The 12,612-nt window shown below is 40.4% G+C and overlaps 1 protein-coding gene across 2 annotated transcripts in view; it reads right to left on the bottom strand.

Annotated features, from left to right (window-relative positions):
* Positions 1 to 353: 353 nt before the first annotated feature.
* Positions 354 to 12,612, bottom strand: part of LOC124776484 (pseudouridine-5'-phosphatase-like) — a 132,502-nt gene continuing 120,243 nt past the window's right edge. The window contains exons 3-4 of one of the 2 annotated variants that reach the window (XM_047251500.1): positions 6,972 to 7,204; positions 354 to 1,358 (exon numbers count right to left, since the gene is read on the bottom strand). In XM_047251500.1, the coding sequence (XP_047107456.1) occupies positions 1,185 to 1,358; positions 6,972 to 7,204 (407 nt within the window). In that variant the 3' untranslated portion in view covers positions 354 to 1,184. The remainder of the gene's footprint in view (positions 1,359 to 6,971; positions 7,205 to 12,612) is intronic. The other variant, XM_047251499.1, reaches the window with a different exon arrangement.

Raw genomic sequence — 12,612 nt, forward strand, 5'->3', positions numbered from 1 at the left:
CTCTTACATTATTCTTCATTATTTGCATTTGTCTGAAAATAACTGTTTTCTCTTCAACTAGTTTTGAGTTTTAACATGAATGGCACTACATTTAACATATTGTATATAATTAATAAATCAGTGACTTTCATCATTTTCTTATTTGTTTAATTATGTAATTAAATCCTATATCAGCATAGTCTTGTTCTTTAACATTTTTAGTTGAATTTTTATAATTACTCGCAAGGACAAGAAGTAAATTTTGTATTTGGTACCTCTGACAATTTTATGTTAAACTTAATGATAAGAAAAAGAGATTGGCACAAATAAAATGTTCATAGAACAATTCTTCTTATTTTATTTCTGATACAATATATTTGAAAAAATAACAGCTTGCACTTTGTTTTCACAGTAAAAAATATGATTCTTAGTAACTTAATTTATATTAGATGGTCATCACAGTGAAATTTTATGCCTGTTATATATCATTTGTCACAGCAACATTAGTACAATGACTTCACTGGAGACTGAATTACCATTAGTCACATAGCTTGAAGTGTGTGACAATGCACCCAAGCTGCAAGGCCTTGTCCTTTTGGTGATATTGCTCAACGTATGTTTTCCTGGATACTGTGGGATAGTGAGCTGCAGTCCCATCAGCAAAAATGAATTTTCAAGGTAATTCCTCTGATCAATGAGTTATTCTGTGATGTGGGTACCAGAGTTCCAGTTATTTGCTGATACTTACACAAAGTTTAATAAACCCATGTGCAAGGAGCAGATGTCACAGATAATGGAAGACAGGCACAAGACAGGTGGGAGAAAATACTTCTAGCTATCAAACGAAAATAAGATTTTCAAAAACATATATTGGGAAAAATAATATTTATTTCATGCCAGCTACATATAGGATGCATGCAAAAAAGTAAGTAGTTTCATTAAACCAAAAGCAAATCCCATATTAATTAGCACACAATAGTGTGATATTGTAACCCACTAAACAACAAGCACAAGTACATAACTAAAAAGCATTTTCAAAATATGTCAACAACAGTTTATAAAAGCTGCTTAGGTAAGATCAACAATAGTTTATAGCTACAAGAGGAACTCTCTTTCTTGTATCATAATTTTTTAACAAACAAAATACAGATTTATTAGCATCTTATATTGCTTGACTATAAACCACAATTAGTATACCACATAACTTAAAATGGTGGAAGACCAAACCATTCAGGTCTAAACTCTTCCAAGGACTTGAGAACAATAGTTGCATCTTGCTTCATATCATCATTAACTTGCTCATCTGGTGTCATAACAACTTGCATGCCAGCAGCTCGCGCAGCTTTTACTCCATTTGGTGCATCTTCAAACACAAGACACTAAAACGAGGAAATGAAGTTCAATTTCTTTTCATAAAAAATTTCAAAATCAATTGAGTGTCTGAAGAATGACAAGGAATGTCCAACACAGCACTTTTAATACATACACCGTATAGGAAAATGAAATCTTCAGAAGTTACAACAACAATGAGGCAGTCTACACCAGTTTTGAAAAAATTGCTGTGAGAAAAGGCAACAGGTTCTAAATATATAATGTTACAGCTCTTCCTGGCACAATGAAGGGGCAGTACGGAGGAAGATCTGCGCGTGTAAATGGCATTACAGGATTGACAGAGAAGAGTTACATACTTCTCTCATCTGTCACTTCACCACCACATCCACAATACAGGCCGATGGGCCAAAAAGACTCTGTGGTGTTCTCTTCTGCAATAGATCAACAATTATCAGGGCACAATTACACATGGCAACATTTCCCATTGCTAAAATATTATAAATAAACTGTGATTAACCAGCGCAGACACTTAACAAGTATATATTCTAGTCCCACTTGACACACTAACTGTTTCTTTTTGTAGAAAGAATATAATTTCATTAAATTTGTAACAGGGCAGTCTCCTGTGCATATGTTTCTTTTCTTTCTTTTATAGCGTCTTTGTAAGGAAGAAAAAACTCACACAGTGTCTAGTTGCTCAATGAAATGTAATAAAAAATGTATTGTGTGACACCATAGTGGAAAATTATTGATGGTCAGCATTGTTGAAATGGCCTGTCACTAAATCAGCTAAAAGTACCAAAAAAAATTCTCTTTCTTTTTTGTAAGAATGCGTCTTCACTCACTTTTGTTTAGTCTTTTTTAGGGGGTCTGTTGTTGTGAACAGACATGCTATGTAAGATGGTTTAAAATTTGTTGTTTGCTGGCTTAAAGTCATTAAATGTGATATCTATTTAGAACTTCTGTAATTATATCTACATATTCCTAGTGCAGATAAATACTTTACTTTCACTATTGTGTGCCCTAAGATTAAGAGCCCATAATTTTAATGTAACTTGTGTTCATTTCACGCAAGAAACATTATGAATGATCCAGTCATTTCAGTCATTTGTTTCTAAACAGCAATGCTGCCAGTCTTTGCTCGTGTCGGACATCGACCTCAGTTGCAATAATTAGATGGTTCACTATCCTAAAATGATGTGTTATCCTCCCCTGAAGTTACAAATGTTAAGAAAAATAAAGTAAAAGGGATAACATGCCAACACTCAACTTTATTCGACTGCAGCAGAGGCAAATAGAGGATCTCAACCTCTCATATGAATTATGTAAATTACAGAGAAATCACTGAATAACTTCTGTTCTGTTACAGACCTTTATAAGCAAGCCACTTGAGCATATGCCAGTACCCACCAAAACTGACATTAACCGCTCTGCTGCATACAAAGTAATATCATGAGTTGTACATTATTTCACAGTTTATTGGCAGTTACAAGAATATGAATATGAAGGCCCAATGTTAGTGGGTTCCCCAAGAATTCAGTGAAAGTGCTATTCTTTTTTGTTCTAATATGTACATTTTCATTATTAAACACAACAAATACTGAAAGAACTATTCATGTTCTGTACAAGGTGTACTGATGAAGTTTGAGCTATTCAACACTAAAAATTAATATTTTCAAGAGAAAAAGCTTTTACTGGTAGTTTTAGTTACCTGCAAACCAACTGATTTCACTTTTCCACCTATTCACTACTCACTTCAAAGCACTTTTCACAATGTTGCACGAGTTTCTTCAACCCTGCATGCATATAAGTTCTCTGTCTGGGAAATGGACCCACTGAAAAAGGAATCCTCATTTCCACATCATCTTCAAAGTGAGAGGTGCAAGAAGTAAGTCTCTAAGTGTGAGTTTTGCATTATATGGTGAGTGATTGAAAAGATCCTAACAGAAAAGCTTAATCTTATCCTTGGTGTGGGCAGTGGTGTTTGGACATACACTGTCATCGAACAAGAGTATCCCAGAGGACAATTTGCCACATTGTCGAATCTGGATGGCATGTCTCAGTTACAACATTATTTTGCATTACACATCAATGTTACAAGAAATCATTCAAAAGAATGCTCTTTTCATCCCAGAAAACAGTGGCCATCATTTTTCTTGGTTTTGGCAAAGTTGAATGGTACCCCTTCATTGACACTTGTTTTGAGTGTGAGGTTATGTAGGATATTCATGTCACATGACATGTAACAATGTGGGAAAATAAATTACCTCCATCTCATCAACGGCAGTCCAAAGTGCTTGTCCAATTTTCATTCTCCACTTTTCCCTTTGGTAAGATTTTCTGTCCTCACCTTATACACAATTTGCAACAATGGTGTATATAATGGTACATTCAGCATGTGAAAGTTCATCAGACAGCACATTGATCATCAATTGTCCATCAGATCACAGATACCAATCCACTTGTTGCACAATTTCATCAGTCTGGATACTGGGTTTGCTACTCTGCCTCTCATCATGAAAAATTTTATGGCCACTTTTAAAAGTCTTAACATAATTGCCTAATCTTTCCTTCTTTCCTTCGCTAAGTACCATAGCCCCAAAAATTACTAAGTAACATCAGTCACGATCTTAGTTTAACAATTTCATTTACATTTCGTCAATATTTGAAACACATTTGTAATTTACAAATTCCTCTTTTGCTATTATTTCACTGCCGGCCGGTGTGGCTGAGAGGGTCTAGGCACTTCAGTCTGGAACCGCATGACGCTACGGTCGCAGGTTCGAATCCTGCCTCGGGCATGGATGAGTGTGATATCCTTAGGTTAGTCAGGTTTAAGTAGTTCTAAGTTCTAGGGGGCTTATGACCTCAGATGTTAAGTCCCATAGTGCTCAGAGCCATTTTTTTTATTATTTCACTGCTATGTTTATTTGCAGTTCTTCCATCCCTGTATTGTCTATTTTTTTATGATATACACTCATGGAAATTGAAATAAGAACACCGTGAATTCATTGTCCCAGGAAGGGGAAACTTTATTGACACATTCCTGGGGTCAGATACATCACATGATCACACTGACAGAACCACAGGCACATAGACACAGGCAACAGAGCATGCACATTGTCGGCACTAGTACAGTGTATATCCACCTTTCGCAGCAACGCAGGCTGCTATTCTCCCATGGAGACGATCGTAGAGATGCTGGATGTAGTCCTGTGGAACGGCTTGCCATGCCATTTCCACCTGGCGCCTCAGTTGGACCAGCGTTCGTGCTGGACGTGCAGACCGCGTGAGACGATGCTTCATCCAGTCCCAAACATGCTCAATGGGGGACAGATCCGGAGATCTTGCTGGCCAGGGTAGTTGACTTACACCTTCTAGAGCACGTTGGGTGGCACGGGATACATGCGGACGTGCATTGTCCTGTTGGAACAGCAAGTTCCCTTGCCGGTCTAGGAATGGTAGAACGATGGGTTCGATGACGGTTTGGATGTACCGTGCACTATTCATTGTCCCCTCGACGATCACCAGTGGTGTACGGCCAGTGTAGGAGATCGCTCCCCACACCATGATGCCGGGTGTTGGCCCTGTGTGCCTCGGTCGTATGCAGTCCTGATTGTGGCGCTCACCTGCACGTCGCCAAAGACGCATACGACCATCATTGGCACCAAGGCAGAAGCGACTCTCATCGCTGAAGACGACATGTCTCCATTCGTCCCTCCATTCACGCCTGTCGCGACACCACTGGAGGCGGGCTGCACGATGTTGGGGCGTGAGCGGAAGATGGCCTAACGGTGTGCGGGACCGTAGCCCAGCTTCATGGAGACGGTTGCGAATGGTCCTCGCCGATACCACAGGAGCAACAGTGTCCCTAATTTGCTGGGAAGTGGCGGTGCGGTCCCCTACGGCACTGCGTAGGATCCTACGGTCTTGGCGTGCATCCGTGCGTCGCTGCGGTCCGGTCCCAGGTCGACGGGCACGTGCATCTTCCGCCGACCACTGGCGACAACATTGATGTACTGTGGAGACCTCACGCCCCACGTGTTGAGCAATTCGGCGGTACGTCCACCCGGCCTCCCGCATGCCCACTATACGCCCTCGCTCAAAGTCCGTCAACTGCACATACGGTTCACGTCCACGCTGTCGCGGCATGCTACCAGTGTTAAAGACTGCGATGGAGCTCCGTATGCCACGGCAAACTGGCTGACACTGACGGCGGCGGTGCACAAATGCTGCGCAGCTAGCGCCATTCGACGACCAACACCGCGGTTCCTGGTGTGTCCGCTGTGCCGTGCGTGTGATCATTGCTTGTACAGCCCTCTCGCAGTGTCCGGAGCAAGTGTGGTGGGTCTGACACACCGGTGTCAATGTGTTCTTTTTTCCATTTCCAGGAGTGTATATCGCTGTGTCTGGCCGATGTACTTATTGCCGCACTTGTGGCTGATGCTATAGACTCCATGTGTCTGTATTCCTAGTTTATCCTCCACTGAGCCCAGCATATTCTTGATTTTGGCTGATGAGTCAAAGATGGTTTTAACGTTGCTGTTTTCAAATATCCTGGCAATCTTTCCCATGGGAGACCCAGCATAAGAAGGAATGCCAAGTGCTTAATGTCTTCTTCACGACATCATCTCTTCTTCTTGCACGGTTGGAAAGCGTGTCTTGCCTGCTTCTCAGAATAGCCATTCTCACTAAAGGTTTCTCTCAAGTACTGCAGTTCAGCAGGTAGACTCTCCTTGTTGCATGTGCCTTGTACTCTGCACATCAAGGTGGTGAGCACAGATTTGCATTTGCTGCATGGTGGCAGCTACTGGTGTTAAGGTAGGTGTGTGTCTTCTTCCTGTAAACAGAATGACCTAATGTGTTGTCAGTCTTCTTCTTTATCATGATGTTGAGGAAAGGCAGACATCCATTTTCTTCACCTCCATGGTGAAGTTAATATTATCATGTACGCCATTGAGGTGGTTAAGAAATTCTTGTAAATTTTCTTTGCCATGCAGCCAAATGACGAATGTGTTGTCCACATAGGAGAAGGACATCTTCAGTTTCAGGTGCGCCATTTTGAGAGATGTTTCTTCGAAGTGTTCCATGTACAGGATTGTGATACATTTACCACCATTGGAAGTATGTGTAGTGAGTGTGTGGCATAGCAGTTCCCCACATCATCATATTAGTACTGGCACCTAATAGAAAGTCAAGACACTAACACTGCTAAGAATGTAAATCCTGCAGAACAGTCCGAACATCATTCCTACAAAGTTGGGTACTCCTACAGTAAATAGCTATCCACTGACACTGCCTCAAGTACAGAAAGTCTAATTATAACCACCCTGTATGTGAGAGAGCTACCAGCATTATTTTCTTGCAGACTCTGTTGCATCAGCTTTGGCTCCTTATCCCACTTTCTCTTCAGATTTCAAAGCAATAAGCTCTGATACTGAATATGAAACACTTAAAATGAACAAAAAGATTTCACACAGGTTGTTCATACTTTTATTTATAATTTATGTTGGCACTGAAGTTGTCGCTACTGATGTGTTCACGGAGTTAATGTATTTTGAGCATTACACATTTGTGCATTACAATATAATTTATTTTAAAATTAAGTAATCAAAGTTGTCCCACACACTGAAAGATGAAAATTATCAACAATTTGTTACCTTTTTTGGGTCTGGATTGTCTTCAAATCTCGAAGCACAGACAAGGAATATATCTGGAGCTGGCTTTCCATGCTCAACTTCAGGATCTGTACTTGCACACACAATGTGATGGAATAAACTCATCAATGGTTTATGATGACTTGTTTTAATTTTCACACTTTCTGCTCCACTGCTGGTTGCAACTGCTATTGGTATGCCACGTTCATGCAGATGATGTATCAGTTTATCCACTCCTGAAACCAAACTTTGTCAGATACCAGTTGATAGGTGACATTGTTCATAGACTTGAGACCAAAGTTAATATTACAATTTTTAATATATATATATATATATATATATATATATTTTTTAATTTCTATGTATTAATTTCTGAGCATGTCCAAATTTCCACCCACAATTAAAAACTAAAATCTGTAAAAAATTATAGCCTACTCTGCACCTCGCATTAAATTTACTATACAAGGAGTGTCCAAATACATTTTACAAAAAATAAATAATTGTAATGGCAGAACTGTACGGCCGTAGTGGACAGTGGGAGAGCCACTGCACTATGCATTTATCATGCGGAATGCTGACGGGAAATGCAATCTGAGTCGTGCGCCATGGCGTGTACACAGCCACCAGCTACGAAGAACAGTCTGAGACCTGTCAGTTGCGAAGATGTATTGCTCTCAACACAGTGATGACGGGTTACCAGATGCGCGTAACACACTGTCGCACCGTCTTTATTAATAAATGGTAAAACTAAGTTTTCCGTTTTCCACATTCTGCACTACTCAGAACTACTGCCCACACATCCCATCCTAACAGCAAATTGAAGCAATAATATTTTACTCGGCCGTCAAAAAGACCCCGTTAGAAAAGTGGTGCCAGGTGTGGGATTATTTTCAGAAAACCTACAGTCCTGAAGAATACAGCGATGTGTAAACTTAACATCGGAGCATCTTCATGACAACACAGCAAGCAGCAGTAGCCAAGGACATCGTCCAACAACACGGGGACATCCAGCGCTGGAATTCAGGTTAGTCTACTCAGATTGGCTTAAAACGAAAGAATATGATGGATTTTAAATTTTTCTGTATTGAGTGACCGGTATAGACGGCATTCAAAATGGTAGACGCAAACGTGAGTAACACGGTCGATCTCCAAACCATTATAGAAGAACTACGAACAGAGATTCAACAATTAAAAGCAGATAAAAGTGAGCATAGCCTTCTTTGTAAGTATTCATTAACTATTACATATAGCCAGCTTAACCAGAGAATAAAATACAAACAAGCAAGTTAGTTTCACATGAGAAGATTAAAAGTGAGAATGCACCTAAAAACTAAAATGGAATAGAAATTGATAGAATTATTGAGCAAAATGTCAGACATCATAATACTGATTATACAGTCCAGACATGAACAGTTTCCCAGTGGTAAGAAGACCTGAAGATAGAATGACAGAGTGAACTTTGAATAATTCCTCACCACCTAGAAAAACTACAAAAACTGGATGTATCTATAGTAACAGTGTAATCATAACAATTAGTTATGTATCTTGACACACTTTAGTTGGCACGATTCAGTCACCAGCCATTCCCTCCACCTAATTCTGTAGTGCATTTTTGTTTATTTAATTTAAGTGCAGTCCCCATGACATTGCAACATAAATACAGGATGAATCACATACAACTTGCACTGCAAATGTTGTGGAAATGGTAGGTCTATCAATGTGTAGTTTTCACAGAAAGGTTTGGTAGTCAGGGGCTCGTATTGTTAGCCAACAAACAGAATGTAATAATATTTAGAAAATGTATTTTTTTGCAAACTTACACTCTTTTAAATGGAACAATGCCTATTGGCACTAACAAATTAAAAATAGGGTAAATTAGAACTGCAGTGTGGTTTGTTGCAGGATTCCACTGTGAGTCATTTAAGAGATGTGGTATTTTGAAAAGTTCCTTCACTGACACTCGTACAATACCCCTGGTAGCACACACTAAAGTACAACACAAGTGCATACATCTACATAAATATTCCACAAGTCACCATACGGTATGTGGTGGAGAGTACACTGTACCACTATTAGTCATTTCTTTGCTGTTCCACTTGCAACTAGAGCTTTGGAAAAACGACTGCCTATATGCCCCTGTGTGAGCCCTAATTTCTCGTATCTTATCTTCATGGTCATTACACACATTGTATGTTGATGACAGTAGAATCATTTGACAGTCAGTTTCAAATGCTCGTTCTCTAAATTTTCTCAATAGTGTTCCTCAAAAAGAGCATCACCTTCCCTACAGGCATTCCCATTTGCATTTCTGAAGCATATCTGTCACACTTACGTGTTGTTCAAACCCACCTGTAACAATCTAGCAGCCCGCCTCTGAGCTAATTCAATCCCTTCTTTCAATCTGGCCTGGTATGGATCCCTCTCACGCAGTACTCAAGAAAAGGTCACGCCAGCATCCTAGATGTGGTCTCCTTTACAGATGAACCACTCTTTCCTAAAATTCTCCCTATAAACGCAAACCCTCCCCACCACAGTTCCCACATGCTCATTCCATTTGATATCACTTTAGACTTTACACCCAGATATTTAAATGACTTGGCTGTGTCAAACAGGACACTAGTAACAGTGTATCTGAACGTTACAGGTTTGTTCTTCCTACTCATCTGAATTAACTTAGATTTCTCATGTTTAGAGCTAGCTGCCATTCATCACACCAACCAGAAATTTTGACTACATTGTCTTTTATGTTCCTACAGTCACTCAACTTTGACATCTTACCGTACACCACAGCATCATCAGGAAACAACTGCACATTGTTGCCCAGCCCCATCCGCTAAATCATTTATGTATATAGAGGAGAACAGCAGTAGTCCCGAAACTTCCTGGCAGATTAAAACTGTGTGCCAGACCGAGACTCGAGACTCGGACTCGGGACCTCCACCTTTTCTATCAGTGCACACACTGCTGCAGGGTGAAAATCTCATTCTGGAAACATCCCCCAGGCTGGGGCTAAGCCATGTTTCCGCATTATCCTTTCTTTCAGGAGTGCTAGTACTGTTCGGTTTGCAGGAGAGCTTCTGTAAAGTTTGGAAGGTAGGAAATGAGGTACTGGCGGAATTGAAGCTGTGAGGATGGGGTGAGAGTTGTGCTTGGGTAGCTCAGTTGGTAGAGCACTTGCCCGCGAAAGGCAAAGGTCCCGAGTTCGAGTCTCGGTCTGGCACACAGTTTTAATCTGCCAGGAAGTTTCATATCAGCACACACTCCGCTGTAGAGTGAAAATTTCATTTAGAGCAGTAGTCCTATCACATTTCCCTGGGGCACTCCTGATGATACCCTCGTCTCTGATGAACACTCGCCGTTGAGGGCAACATACTGTGTTCTATTACTCAAGAAGTCTTTGAGCCACTCACATATCAATGAACTTATTCCATATGCTCGTACCTTTGTAAACAGCCTCCTGCAATGGGGTACCATGTCAAATGCCTTCTGGAAATCTAGAAATATGGCATCTGCTTCTTGTCCTTCATCCATAGCTCACAGTATATCATGTTAGCAAAGGGCAAGCGGCTTCCTAAAACCATGCTGATCCATGGACATCAGCTTCTCAGTCTCAAGAAATTTTATTATATTGAGACTGAGAATATGTTCTTCAAGGATTCTGCAGCAAGTTGAAGTTAGAGGTATCAGACTGTAATTTTGCAGGTCCATTCTTTTACCCTTCTTATATACTGGAGTCACCTGTACATTTTTCCAGTCAGTTGGGCAAGCATGTAAATACCCAGCTCATGCCACACTAGTTGGAGGTGACTTTAACCTACCTAGTATAGACTGGAATGTCTACGGACTCATTGCATGGGGCTACAGACAGACAGCCATGGGTGAGAGATTCACGATAAATGCAAGCTAGGTTAGGGGCCAGAGCCGTAGAGTACTCTACAAAAACAGAATTGGGAGTTCATCCAGACCTGGTGATTTATTTGATTTAAATCTTTCAGTTGTTTCTCTATGCCAGGGATGCTTATTTCTATGTTGTTCATACGAGAGTCTGATGGTCAAATGATGATACGTTTGTACAATTCTCCTGTGTGAACGATTTCTTGAATGCAAAATTAATAACTTTCAATTGCCGCACCAGACTGGTGAATAAGGAATTGAATGGAAGCCTTAGACCTTCTTAGTGATCTTACATACGACCAGTATTTTCTCGGTTTTTCTGCCAGATCTTTTGCTAGGGTGTGAAGGTGATAGTTGTTGTATGTTTTGTGTACAAATCTTTGCACAGTTGCATGAATCTCTACTAACCTTTGCTTGTCATCATTTGTGCATTCTCTTTTGAACCAAGAGTGCAACAGCCTCTGCTTCCTCAGTATCTTCCAAATTTCATTATTAAATCATGGAGGATCTTTTCTATCCATTATTCACTTACCAGGCACATAACTCTTTAAACTTTGCTTAAACTTTGCCCAAAATTCCACTAGTTCATCTTCCTGGAACTAAGTGATGTCTGTTCACTGTGTAAGTGAGATGCTAACGACTGCTTTTCTGCTCTATCTGGCAGAAACACTCTCCTAGTCTTCTTGACTGATTTATTAACTTCCGTCATTACAGTTGCTATAATGACATCATGGAAGCTAATCCCCGTTTCTATACTGACATTGTTGATAAGGTCCGACCTATTTGTAGCTACAAGGTCTAAGATATTTCCATTGCATGTGGGCTGCCACGCTAGCTGCTTAAGACAGTTTTTAGAAAACTGTGTTGAAAAGTATTTTGCATGGCTGTCTATCTGTATCCCCATGCAATGAATCCATAGACATCCCAGTCTATACTAAGCAGGTTAAAGTCGCCTCTAACTACTATGGCATGATCTGGATATGCTACTGACCATAGTTTTCTTCAAATGATTCTAGAACTGTCACAGTGGAATCGAGTGGCCAGTAAAAATATCCAACAATTAACACTGTTTCACCTACACCTGTTATACACAACCATATAACTTCAATGTCACACCCAACTTCAGCCTCAATAGAGACAATATTTTTGTCAACTATAATGAAACCCCCGTCCCTACTATCGCCCCTAATCTCTCTTAACAATACACATTCCACCACTCATTAAATATCACAGAGCTTTCCACTTTGGGTTTCAGCCAGCTCTCCATCTCAAAAATAATTTGAGTGTGAGAGCTTTCCTGGAATGCAGTAAATCTGGTAAATAACTTTATTATGAATATTTTGACAGTTTATTCATGAAACACTAGTTATGTGGATTCTGACCAGTAACGAGACAACTGATCATCACAGATTGTGTTCGAAACAACTCCTGGCAGCGGCCCAACATGCTTCCAGTCTGGTAGTGAATGACTCCAGCACACTTGCTGGTATTTCAGTGGAGATATCTACAATAATACATTGTTGCATATCATCGGGTGTAGTTGGTATGTCCTTGTAGGCAGCGTCTTTCAGCTTTCCCCATGGAAATAAGTCTACAGGCATCAAATCTGAGGAGCAGGCCAGCCAGGGTACAGGTCATCTGCGTCCAATCCAATGATTTGGAAACAATTCATGAAGACAGGCTGTAATACTTCTTACACTATGGGTTAGACAGCCACCATGTTGGTACCACAGGTTCCTTCTAGCCAGCA

The sequence above is a fragment of the Schistocerca piceifrons genome, chromosome 2, assembly GCF_021461385.2.
Source record: "Schistocerca piceifrons isolate TAMUIC-IGC-003096 chromosome 2, iqSchPice1.1, whole genome shotgun sequence".
Classification (NCBI taxonomy): domain Eukaryota; kingdom Metazoa; phylum Arthropoda; class Insecta; order Orthoptera; family Acrididae; genus Schistocerca; species Schistocerca piceifrons.